Below are 12,911 nucleotides of genomic sequence, written 5' to 3' on the forward strand. Positions count from 1 at the left end.
TGACACACTATAGCATACATCACTTACATGTGGTTTTAAGTAAAATCTAATTTGCATTGCCTTTTTATTATAGAAAATAATTTGGAGTTATCTACAGAAGCCACATTAACAGGACACCTAATTCTTGATAATCATATAAATATCAAATAAAAGCAGTTCAATTTTTTAAATATTCCATGGTGAAAACTATCATAAGCTGAGTTTTGTGTTGCTTAGAAGGTTACAACATTGACACAGGAAACTAAAGAATCTTGGAGGCAAGTTAGTCTCCTTTGAGTAGAACAACTGTCTGTATGTTGGAGTTTAGCCTTTGAAAATGTAAGGAGTTTCTCTGCTGAAGAGTCAGTATACAGTTTTATTTTATTAATAAGTAGGAAATAATAATTTCTGGTATTTTTAGCTGGAGAATCCCTCTTTAATTTGCATTTAAGGCTACTTTACGTGCTATATAGGAAACTTCCTTCTATTAGGTCAAGTTATTGACTTAATAGATTAACTGTTTGATATGCTGCAAGGCATTGCTGGAAATCTTAGCTCTCTAGACACAGACTCCTGCTTTGGGTATTACCTTTCGCTCAAAAGGCTTGGCTGGATTAGTATTTACGATGGGTCCATATTAAAAACCAAAGATTTGCATATTTCAATGCATAGCTTAATTTCAAATGCCTTACAGAGCTGACTTCTGGTGTGCAGAATTATTTTAACTAACTTCAGGGTTGTTCTTTTTCACTTAGATTCACAGATACACTTGTCTTGAACTACCACCCAATTTCCTTAACTCCTTCCAGATTTGACGTTCTTCGCTCTGTGGTATTTTTTTATATCAAGTCCCCTTTACGTGTGGAGGAGGCTGGCTTACAGGAATTGATACCTACCACCTGGTGGCCAAATCGCTTCAACAAGGAGGTGAAGAATATAATCTTGCAGTTAGTAGATTTAGGGAATCACACAGTGGCCTTAACACCTGTGATTCAGACTTTATATAGATATATTCTGAACATAATAACATTATATAGGTGATAGTGTGGTACTTTGGGGGATTTCTGTAGAGATTCTCAGTCATCCAGACTGTGGTTGTCCCAAAGGTGCTTTTTCAGGAGGTAATTGGACTTTCTTGTTTTTTTCTTTTGAAGTTGTTTCACTTCTCATCCAAGAAGCTTCTTCAGCTCTGTCTTCAAAAGAAAAAACAAGAAAATCCAATTGCCTCCTGAAAAAGCACCTTTGGGGGACAGTTATTGTCTCTTTATCAGCTGTTTTAGCTCTTGTTTCCAAGCTTTTCCTATCCATCCCCTTTTTTGTTCATGTTTTATTTTTTTAAAAGCTCAATTCTCCATTGGCTTTGTTTCTTTGAGTACTATTTATAATCCTGTTGCTCCCTAAATGCAGGGCAAAGAGAGGAAAGAAGTAAAGAATGAGAGTTCTGAAGAGAGGCTGAGAAGGAGAGCATATGAGAGAGGGTGCCAGCGGCTTAAAAAACGCATTGAAGGTACATGGGTTTGTGAAATTTGGACTTTCATGGCATTATAGATCAGACTTACGCAACTTTTTATGGGCTGAAGACTTCCGTTGGCATTCGAGTGGCATATGTGCATGGATAGAACAAGTAGAATTTATTGCATTATTTACATTTCAGTTAATTACATTAAATCTAGCTATTATATTTGTCATATTTTTAATAATTTTCCCTTTTGATCACATTAAGAATGAAAGTTTTTAGAGGTCACATGCAAGGCTCTGGTTCTTCAGCTAATACACCTATATTGGTGTCTATGGCTGTGTTCAATACCTATAAATCATAGCTTGATCCCAGTATACAAGAAAATGTAAAAACCAAAGCTGGGTATTGCAGTGCTGTCAATTTTGTTTGCTTTCATACTCCCAAATATAGTACTAATCAACTCAGTTCTCCTCTTGAGTTACTTATTTGTAAAGTTTGTACATTCTATTTTTCTCAAGATTATCAGGAGCAACCTACCAGAAGTTTTATTGATGACTCTCTTCTGGGAGAGTAATGAAATAATGTAAATGGGCTGATTTTCTCTATGAGTTTCTATATAAGACTTGAATAAATTCATTATTGGTTTCTTCAATAGAACATGATGATGGACTCATCCAATGCTTCTAAGAGTTATATTATTTCTTCTTTTGTAGTGGTGGAAGAACTCCAAGTGCAGATACTGAAGCTGTTGTTAAACAATAAAGATCATGGTGTGGTAAGGACAGTTTAAACAGCTGAATAACTGCAATAATTCTGAATATAAACTTGCTTTATGCTGTTGTACTGTAGTTTTTTTCTTAAAGTGGTTTGCATGTATTTTAAGAAGGAAAAGCTATGGATATTCAGGCAGCTCCATACACCTTGCTGTTAGCTTCATAAAACATTGCTTAATTTAATAAGATATTAAGAGTTCTTATTGCTGGAACTTAGATTTTACCTTGTTAAACAAATCTAATATATTACTTGATTTACAGGGATGTATCTTGCTAACTCTTGATTTAGCATCCAGGTAATACATTTGCTTTAAAGTATGTTGTTTCCCCTTTCCATTCAATATGACCATTAACTTCAGGCTGCAGAGTGTCATATTAAATTCTAACATTTAATGAATATGCTAAGAATTCACGCTGCTCAGAATATGTGAGTGTTTTTAGTTAGGTCTCTTCAAATATTTTGTTTCTTTGTAAGGAATCTTGATGGAAATCATGTTGAATAATACAAAAATATTAGTTTGTAGTATTCAATTTTTATATCATTTAATGTAGTCACTGTTCAGATTTTTTAAAATTACAGGTAATCCTCAGTTAATGACTGTTATTGAGATCAGCAGCTTCGTTGTAAATGCCACAGTCATAAAGTGAAAAATCACCTGACTCTGCTGATTTACAATTGCAGTCCCAATTAACAAACTTTAAGTGAACCATGCATGGTTGTTAAAACAAAGTCACATGACCATGATTTGCAGCTTTCTTCCCACTTCCGAACTGACTTTTCTGGAAGCTAATTTAGTAAAATAAATGTTAACTGGAACACAATATCACAAAGTGTGTATGATTAGTTTCAAGTTCAAATTATTCTAAGCAATTACCATTTAAAAAAGAAAGAAAAGAAAGCCACAATAGAAAATAGTCTGTTAGTATTAAAACTATCATATTTTAAAAACAATATGAAATTTCTTTTTAAGGGCCAAATTGTACATTAAATGACCAAATTTGAAACAAAACAGTCTGAATTTAAAATATTTCATAATTTACACGAGACTCCATTACATCAGTTATTCTATTTTTTTCAGGGAGGAGCTTCCAGATACATCTTTCTAAATAAATTTCGCAAGTTTCTTCAGGAAAATGCCAGCAATCGAGGGGTAAGTGAAGAAGAATTCTGCTATGTTTTTCATCGATTGTTGCACATTTGATTGTGTTGCTTAGAAGTATACTAATAGCAACGATATTATTGTGCCTTAGTTTGCATGTTAGCAGTCTTTAAAACTTTTTGCTGATGAGTTTTGTGCTAAGGTTCTAAATTTAGGCAAGAAAAACGAAATGCATGGGTACAGTATAGGTGGTACCTTGCTCAATAGTAGTCTGTGAGAGGGATCTTGGAGTCCTAGTGGACAACCATTTAAATACCGTATATACTCGAGTATAGGCCGACCCGAATATAAGCCGAGGCACCTAATTTTACCACAAAAACTGGAAAAGTTATTGACTCGAGTATAAGCCTAGGGTGGGAAATGCAGCAGCTACCGGTAAATTTCAAAAATAAAAATAGATACCAATAATGTTTTTGAATATTTATTTCAAAGAAAAACAGTAAACTAGCGGTGTATTCAATGAAATACTTCACTCACCTCATGATGCTGATGTCCCGCTGTGATGATGATGTCCCGTGCAGCCGCGGGAGCGATGTCCCGCCTCCTATGACACACGGCACAGTGATTCCTATCATTGGATCACTGTGCCAGAGGAGGTGGGACATCGCTCTGTGGCTGCTTGCCATAACAAGGAGGAGGTGGGACATCGTTGCAGAGCGGCAGGAGGGGAGGAAGGGGAATCGTAAGACAGCTCTGCATTACATTAGAACGTGAGGAGGGGGGGTGGTGCGGTGCGCGCTGCGCGGCAAACTGACACAGAGGGAGGGGAAACTCACAGGGGCACTGGGCCATTCACGAGTGTCACCCAGCGGCATGGCCCCGCCCCTTTTTCTCCTCCATTTCGGGCAAATTTTTCACTGACTCGAGTATAAGCCGAGGCGGCTTTTTTCAGCCCAAAAAGTGGGCTGAAAAACTAGGCTTATACTCGAGTATATACAGTATGAGCCAGCAGTGTGCAGCAGCTGCCAAAAAGGCCAACACAATTCTAGGCTGCACAAATAGAGGGATAGAATCAAGATCACGTGACGTGTTAATACCACTTTATAATGCCTTGGTAAGGCCACACTTGGAATACTGCATTCAGTTTTGGTCGCCACGATGTGGAAAAGATGTGGAGACTCTAGAAAGAGTGCAGAGAAGAGCAACAAAGATGATTAGGGGACTGGAGATTAAAACAAATGAAGAACGGTTGCAGGAACTGAGCATGTTTAGTTTAAGAGAAAGAAGGACTAGGAGGGCATAATAGCAGTGTTCCAATATCTCAAGGGTTGCCACAAAGAAGAGGGAGTCAAACTATTTTCCAAGGCACCTGAGGGTAGAACAAGAAGCAATGGGTGGAAACTAATCAAGGAGAGAAGCAACTTAGAACTGAGGAGAAATTTCCTGACAGTTAGAACAATTAATCAGTGGAACAGCTTGCCTCCAGAAGTTGTGAATGCCCCAACACTGGAAGTCTTTAAGAAGATATTGGATAGCCATTTGTCTGAAACGTTATAGGGTTTCTTGCCTAGGCAGGGGGTTGGACTAGAAGAGCTCCAAGGTCCCTTCCAACTCTGGTATTGTGTTGTGTTGTGTTGTGTTGTGTGGTATTGTATTGTATTGTATTGTATTGTATTGTATTGTATTGTATTGTATTGTATTGTAAAGGTGCTCTGTGCAGCTCTATTTTCTGTGTTACCCATCAGTTTCCATAATTCATCTGCCTGAGATATTTTTACATATTGACTGTTCATCAAGATGCTAATGAAGCTTAATTGTTATTAGAGTAGTTGAATCTAAGGTGAATATTTCACACAGCAACTGTTCCTGCCATTGGGAAAAAAGTTATGACTGGCATTTGTTATGTGAAGTTCTGAAATATAGGTAGATGTGTTAGAGATTTGTTAAAGAATAAATGTTTCTGCTTAGAATTTTTTCTTTTTTTCATAGCAAAGTTCATATAGGGGAGCTTGAATGTTCCTTAGGGATTCTCTTTAATACAATATGGTGTCTTTCCTGAGAGCAGTATGTTATGATACCATATTACAAGAAATACTGTATTTTTTTATACTCTTGCTAAGATGTTTTGTCACCGCCCCCTTCCCCCATTCCTTGTTCTGATGTACACAATTCCTCTGCTTCAAATAAAAAGAGAAGCTATTTTTTGTGGGAAAATAGGCACAAATCACTATGGACATATCCCATCAATATGCTTGTGGAAATGCAAAAATGAAGGGCAATATGCATCACGCATATTTAAGTGAATTGAGATATCTAGCATTACTCCTGAAACTGTTAGGTTAACTGCAGAGGACTGTTGCACTTTTTTTGCCTTTAGAATCTGACCGTGTTATGTCCTCCAGAATATATGGTGTGTTTCTTGCATCGACTCATAGCAGCCTTGAGACATTATTGGGATGAACATAAGATGAAGAATGCACCAGCACTGTATAGTGAAGGTAAAATGCCCTCATCTTTGAAAAATATGACAGCATCTATATTGGTATATGACTGAAAGTTGAAGAATGGGCTTTTCAGCTAAAACTAATTTCTTTTAAAGGATTCTGGAGTGGTGTGATAAGATATCCTTGATTTTTTTAAATCCCAAAATTACAAATTAGATTATCATATTTGGAGGATCATAGTTAATGTTCAGAAAGATTATCATTTTAAAAAGTGCTGACATTCCCTCTTCTCACAATGAAACTGCTTACTCAAAGAGAGAGGAGGAGAACAGTTAAAATAGAGTACGAGGCAAAGTTGAAAGTAAATCCATGTTGGCCAAAATTAGCACAGGCTCTGAGACATGAACTGTACCAAACTGTATTTACTGTACTTTAAATCAGATATTTGTACATAATCTTAAAAAGTTAGCTCTTGAAAGTTGCCTCTTGTGAAAAGAATTAATATATTTCGTAAACATTATTTACTGAATTTACACTGCTCCCTTTTCTAATTTTTGCAACCCTCTGATATATGTGATATATTTCTGTTTTAAAGCCGTAGGAATCTACTATCTCAATGTATATATTTCATTCTGCAGTTGTAACTTAGATTGCTTTTTTTAAGTTGCATTCAAAAACATGTCTTAAAAATCTATATGTAATTCATAATCACCTCAGTTATTTATTATCAAAAATACTAGTTTCTTCACCCTAGATAACATGCCTGTCTATTTTATGCAGATGCTTATGTTCCCCCTCAGCTCTTTTATAATGGGAAAGTGGATTATTTTGATCTTCAGCGTCTTGGGGGGCTCTTATCTCACCTCAAGAAAACTCTGAAAGGCAAGTGACTTGTTTGACACATTATGTGCATTTAATTAAAAATAAATAATATTTATAATTTTTTATAAATAAAAATATTGTTTATTTTTAATATACAAAATATGTGGGTTTAATTTCAAATGCTCTTATCTATCCATTAGTGGGATAGTTTTCTCTGAACCAATAGGAGCAAGTTTGGTGTGGAAAGACACTAAAAAAGAAAAAAGAAGAAGAAGAAAGTGCAGATGTGACTTGGAGCTGAAGAGAAAAAAAAAAATCCAAAAACATTCTCCCAATGTGTCCCTTTGGGAAAAGCAGTTAAGCAGTATCTTAAAAGTATTGGTGACTCTGCCATTTTAAACCTACTTCCCTCCCTCCTGATCTCATAATCCAGAACTGAACTGCTGATAAAGGGGTGGAAGAATTCCAAAAATATGTTCTCCATGCTTTTTCAGCCTTGTTATATTTTCAATTTGTTGACTGCTAGGAATTTGAGATCAGAATATCACTAGTAACTATTAACTGGCAGGTGCTAATTGAGCATCTGACGTAACCATCAGAAGCCATGTTCTCTTTGCTCATAATATTTCTTGGAAACAGTATTTAAATTTGAAATTTAAATAGAAGCTATTCAGTTTGAAGCATTCTGCAGATGCTCTTCTAAATAAAAGAGAGTCTTCATGACAACCTGCCATTCTTGGAAATTTTCCTATTTCAGGCTCATTAACAAAAGCACTAAATTACAACCCTCAGCACAGATGTGTTTTGGATGATACTGAAAAAAATAGTTTTAATAAGTCATACAAATGATGCTTTAGTTGCATTTTAAATTGAACATTCTAATGCAATTATTACCTTATAAGCTATATAAGATGACTCAATGTGTAAAACCTAGAAAGATAGGATGTTGCCCTTTGATTCTGTCCTTGCCCTTTTAAGGACAAAACAGTGTGCTATGTCATTTATACCCTGTCACAGGATGCTAAGATGATTCACAATTTTTAAAAACATAGACCAGACCAGAAACAGTGTATTAATTCTTCTAAAATATAAAAGGTTTGGCTAAAACTCTGCATGTTAAAAATATAACATTACACCCATCCTCCGCGAGCTGCACTGGCTACCTGTCGATCTCCGGGTGCGCTTCAGGGTACTGATGACCACCTTTAAAGCACTCCATGGTAGTGGATCTGGGTACTTGAGAGACTGCCTTCTGCCGATTACCTCCCTCCGACCGATTAGATCGCACAGACTGGGCCTCCTCCGAATTCCATCTGCCAGTCAATGTCGACTGGCGACTACACGGAGGAGAGCCTTTTCTGTTGCAGCTCCGACCCTGTGGAACGATCTCCCTGTCGAGATTCGTACCCTCACCACCATCCAGACCTTCCGCACAGCCCTTAAGATCTGGCTCTCCCAGCAGGCCTGGGGATAGGTTCCCAATTTACCCGCTGGAGTGTTGACTGTTGAATGCAAGTTGTGTTTTATTATTTTATTTTGTTCACTTATTGTTTGTCTTTTGGTATTGCACCCCTTTCCCTGTGATTGTAAGCCGCCCTGAGTCCCCTCAGGGAGAAGGGCGGCCTATAAATCTTAATAAAATGTCTAAAATGTCTAAAATATAACAAAAATCATGTTGTCCCAAAGACTCATTTAAAAAATCCGTGGAACCTTTGGGCATTCTCTGAGCTTGGTTTTCTTGCAGACATTTCATTACCCAACAAGGTAACATTTGAAGTGCACCTTAGTTGGGTAACGAAAAGTCTGCATGAAAATAACCATGCTCAGAGAGCATCATAGACTCCAAAGGTCAATCCAGGGCTACAAATATTCTCTTCTATGGGTAAAAAGGTAACCATTTAGTCCACAATGTCTGCAAAATGAAACAATGTTCCGTAACTTCCTAACTCAACATGAAGGAGGCCATTTGGATTGCTGGGAATTAGCTATCGCTTTACACACGAGCAACCTCTGAGAAGACCTGTCACTAGGCTTCCACCCCTTTCACTTCTGGTTTGGGGACGGGTACCTGAATTATCTCTTCCCTAATGGAACACAAAGAGTGGGCAGATAATAGGCAGCCAGGCCATTGCAGGGTTTTGTTGTTGTTTGGTTAACAGATGCTCTTTGAATTGTATTTATTGGCAACTGGCACAATGTTTGTAAAATTGGAACCCACAAGAAAGTGTGCAATTGCATTCTGAACCCTATGCAGTTTGGAGGTAATTTTCAAATGCAGACCCAAGCAAAGTGCAATATAATGGTTTAGCCTCATGGTGTCGATGGCATGATTCTCTGTCATCAAGGACTTTCCACTCCAAAAAGGGCCATACCAGCCAAAGTTGGATAGAGGCTTCCCTAGGCATGGCCTCTAATGCTGATTAAAGCAGGAGCCATGAGTCCAAGAGAACTCCTATGTTGGGCACCTGCTCCTCGAGAAAGTTTTACTTTGTCTAGAGGCAAAGAAAAGTTGAAATGGAGCCTGGAACAGTGCCTGTGTTTTGCTAGGTTTCGGTTTTAGCTTGCTTTGTGCCATCTTGAACCTTTCAGATACCAGGTGAGGTCCTCCACTACTTATCCAGCTAGAGCAATGTTAACTAGTTAATATGTTTATAACATATTAATGATTCCTCACCCCAATGATAGCTAACATTCTACTAGAGAAATTTCCTGAGATGGGCTCCAGCACAAGTCCGAAAGCTCGGAAGATTAAACCCCTGATCCCAGTTATTGATCCAGATTGGATCTTGATAGTTAACATGTCCTAGCAGGTCTTATTGAAATATTAAATAACATGGGGAAGGGAGCTGAGCCCTGAGGCATTTCACTTAGGAGTGGCCGGCAGTTCAACCACAGGAGGTTGTGAGTTCGATCCTAGGTAGAGGCAGATGTAGGGTCTCCTGCTTGGGCAGGGGGTTGAAGTAGATGACCTGCAAGGTCCCTTCTAACTCTGTTAATGCACCTCATTACTAGGCGTAGAGTAAGAGGAACAGCAGATATTATAATACTAAACGTTCTGATAGGTTTGCATAAGTTATGAGAAATCTATGATGTTTTGGGATTTAAGAAATAGACCAGTGGGCACCAAATAAGGATTTAAGCTCCAATTAGGGTCATTCCATCCAAGCATTAGTATCTACTACAGCAAAATAATCAAATGCATAGGATTATGTCAATTCAGAAGTATCATGGGATGGCTCAATTTTCTTTTGCCCTTCCCCTGTGGTGTTAATACTGAGAAGTATCCGTGATATACAAATCCTATTTAGAGCTTTCTTATTATATTGCTGTTTGGCCTTCTTCAGGTGGGAAATAAAATGGGAAAGCAAGATAGGAAAAGGAAAGTGTTCAAAAAACTGGCAATATCATTGCATTGTTTATTCACACAGATGATTTGGCCTCAAAGGTGAATATTCTAATTGATCCTGCAGAACTTCAGGCTGTGACAATGGATGATCTTGATGAAGATGAAGAATCGGCAATGTCAACAGCACAAGTGAGCCTTAGAAATGGTGCCTAAAATGGGTCAAAATTTCATTAAAGTTGGTAGCAGCAGTGAAAGGTTCTTGATAAGCTTGTAGAAATTGTTTTGAGTAGTGCGGAAAACAAGTGGTGTGAAAAAACACCCGAGATGAGTAGCCTTATAAGTTATAAAGTATAAATAAAACATAGGAAAAATTTATATTCTCAAATTGTGAGGTAGTATAGCAGTAGGATGCAACCATAACGAGGCATTCAGATATGATATGCAGTCTCAAAGGTATTGGATTAGGGAACAGATCTGAAGGCAAAGCAAACTATAACGTTTGACTAAGAATGAGAAGATTTTTTTCAGTGCTGGAGTAACATTTATAACATCTCTTCTCAAAAACATCCTCCTACTTCTTTTGTAGGGGAAGTAGTAATGGTACTGGGTAATGTACCTTTAAAAAAAAACCTTTTGGATTTAATTTTAGTCTTGCTGACTCCCATCCCAGGTTAGAATTTTTTCAGTAAAGTGGAGTTTGCTGAATACATTTTTGCAAAAGATTCTATGGTGATATATCTTTTGGAAAAGGGAGGAGAGGAAAAATAGGAAATCCTTCTAGGTTTCCAGTGTTCCGGATGTAGAAAGCAAAGAAATGGATTCCTGTCATACCATGCATTCTTCAAAGTATGTATATATTTCCATTATTTATATAAACATACATCTCACATAAGTGACTCTGAGATGCTTACAAGATTTAAAGAAGCCCACCAAACCAAATATGGTCCACTGTCAGAAAAAATATCAAACTACTCTTTGCTATTGGTAATACACTGAAGAGAATACAAATTGCGTTCCTACTATAGTTTTCTAGTAGCTTTATTCCAGTTATGCTTGACTGTATGAGACCACCAGATATTTCCTGGATTTTAAGATGAAAATGTTTAAAAAGTATTTTCGTGAATAGTAATATTCTGATTAGCTATTTTGAGTATCAAAGATTTGTGCAGAGTTCAAGCTGTTTTTTTTAAAAATTGAGATGAATTGTTTTAGCTGAAAAAAATACTAATGGATATCTTTGTCATTCTCATTCTGTCTCGCTCCCTCCATCCCGCTCTCTCTCTTTCTCTCCCCTCCTTTCTCTCTCTCTCTCTCTCTCTCTCTCTCTCACTCACTCACTCACTCACTCACTCACTCACTCTCACTCTCTCAGCGTCCTGCTGCTGCACTGGCAATTGGGGGAGCCTTGGCCAGGCCCAGCTGGCTCAGTTCTCCCACTTTAGGGCGAGCTAACCGTTTTCTCAGTACTGCAGCTGTGAGCCTGATGACCCCAAGAAGATCACCAAGTTCCATAGAGAAGGTTAAAGTCCGTACATTGAACATGGAACAACGAACAGAGGAGGACAGTGAGTAATATATAACTGTATTCTGACAATAACAGCACTAAAGAAATGTATAAAAATATAGGTGAGGGAGGGGAAACCCTCCAAATAATTGCTATGCATTACTCTGCAAATGGAAGCAAGTTTTCAATAGTCATTGGTTATGTGCCATTAAGTTTTAACTTTTAGCCACAACATAGATTTTAACCTCCATGACAATCTAGCTCTAATGTGTTCTTTCAAATTTGTTAATGATGCAAATCATTGCCACTTTAACTGAGCCAATCCGTCTTGCTCTGATCATCCTTCTCTTTTCTTACATTTTTCCCCAGCTTCTTTTTTAAGAGAGCTGAGTGTTTGCATAATGTGTCAAAAGTAGGTTATGGAGAGTGTTTCATGGCTGAAGGACAAGATTTATACCTCTTTTTAGTTGGTATGTGGATGTGTTATAAGGAACCCTATGACTAGAATACAAGATGGTTTTGGAGTAGCAAGTAAAGAGTAGAAAATTGATGAAATTTAATTATTCTAACAAAACTGAAGAGAAAGAGGCAAGGTTCATTCCTTTGGAATACAGGTTGAAAAGAAAGAGTTAATGGAGTGGAGTGTATGGAAGAATGAAAAACAACTGCAGACTTTTTTTCGATTTAGATTTAGTTTTAATGTAGCATGAATGAAATTCATGATTAAAATATCAACATTTCCATTCAGAAAAGTATAGATCCTTTTTTTCACAATTAACAGATTCTTATGCTTAGCAGTGGCTTGCTTAGAAACTCTTCTTTGTTTTTTTATGACAGTTGAAGGTAGCCGTGGAAATGAGGGTCTTCTATTGGGGAAACCTACAGAAGAGCCAGATCAACCAATAACCAAGAATTCTCTCCTGGAAATCTTGGACGGAATCGTCATGATGTACAACCTCAGCGTGCATCAGCAGCTTGGTAAGGTGAGCAGGATTCATTTTAGTGGGGTTACTAATTGTGTCTCACGCTTAGAACTGGGATGAGAATTCACTTAATAAAGAAACGAGGATCCATTGGGAAAGGGTGGGAAGTGCTAGATTTGTAATAATGGTTCACCTACTTTTTGCCTCATGTTACGGTGACAGTTCCATGTTCTTTGATGTCCTTGGTCACCAAGAATCAATAAAACCATAGATATCTGATATTTTTCATTTGAGAAGCAGAAGCTGCAGAGGATCTTAAGCTCCAAGACTAGAAACAAACCTGGCTAGTAGAAAATGATTCAAAGGCAAGTAGGGTTTCAAGTGAGAAAGTAGCAGATGGAGGAAGTCACTCTGCTAGAGAGCATTCTCCAGCATATTGTTTTATTGCTGTTGGCAGCACCCTGTCATCAAGAGAGGTCTGTCACTGATTTGCAGTTCTCGCCTCAAAATATTAATTTTGCACTAGTAAGAATTGGTGCTGGGAATTCCAAAATATTGATG

General features: G+C 37.5%; 1 protein-coding gene across 2 annotated transcripts in view; it reads left to right on the top strand.

The window, feature by feature from the left end:
* Positions 1-12,911, top strand: part of RNF123 (ring finger protein 123) — a 98,780-nt gene that overhangs the window by 26,761 nt on the left and 59,108 nt on the right. For both annotated transcript variants that reach the window (XM_087709283.1, XM_087709285.1), the window contains exons 16-24: positions 789-906; positions 1,387-1,486; positions 2,152-2,213; positions 3,291-3,362; positions 5,689-5,809; positions 6,536-6,637; positions 10,006-10,112; positions 11,296-11,488; positions 12,265-12,410. In XM_087709283.1, coding sequence (XP_087565409.1) covers positions 789-906; positions 1,387-1,486; positions 2,152-2,213; positions 3,291-3,362; positions 5,689-5,809; positions 6,536-6,637; positions 10,006-10,112; positions 11,296-11,488; positions 12,265-12,410 — 1,021 coding nt within the window. The remainder of the gene's footprint in view (positions 1-788; positions 907-1,386; positions 1,487-2,151; positions 2,214-3,290; positions 3,363-5,688; positions 5,810-6,535; positions 6,638-10,005; positions 10,113-11,295; positions 11,489-12,264; positions 12,411-12,911) is intronic.

The sequence above is a fragment of the Thamnophis sirtalis genome, unplaced genomic scaffold (assembly GCF_051295495.1).
Source record: "Thamnophis sirtalis isolate CommonGarterSnake01/CBP01778 unplaced genomic scaffold, rThaSir2_p1.2 scaffold_3, whole genome shotgun sequence".
Taxonomy (NCBI): domain Eukaryota; kingdom Metazoa; phylum Chordata; class Lepidosauria; order Squamata; family Natricidae; genus Thamnophis; species Thamnophis sirtalis.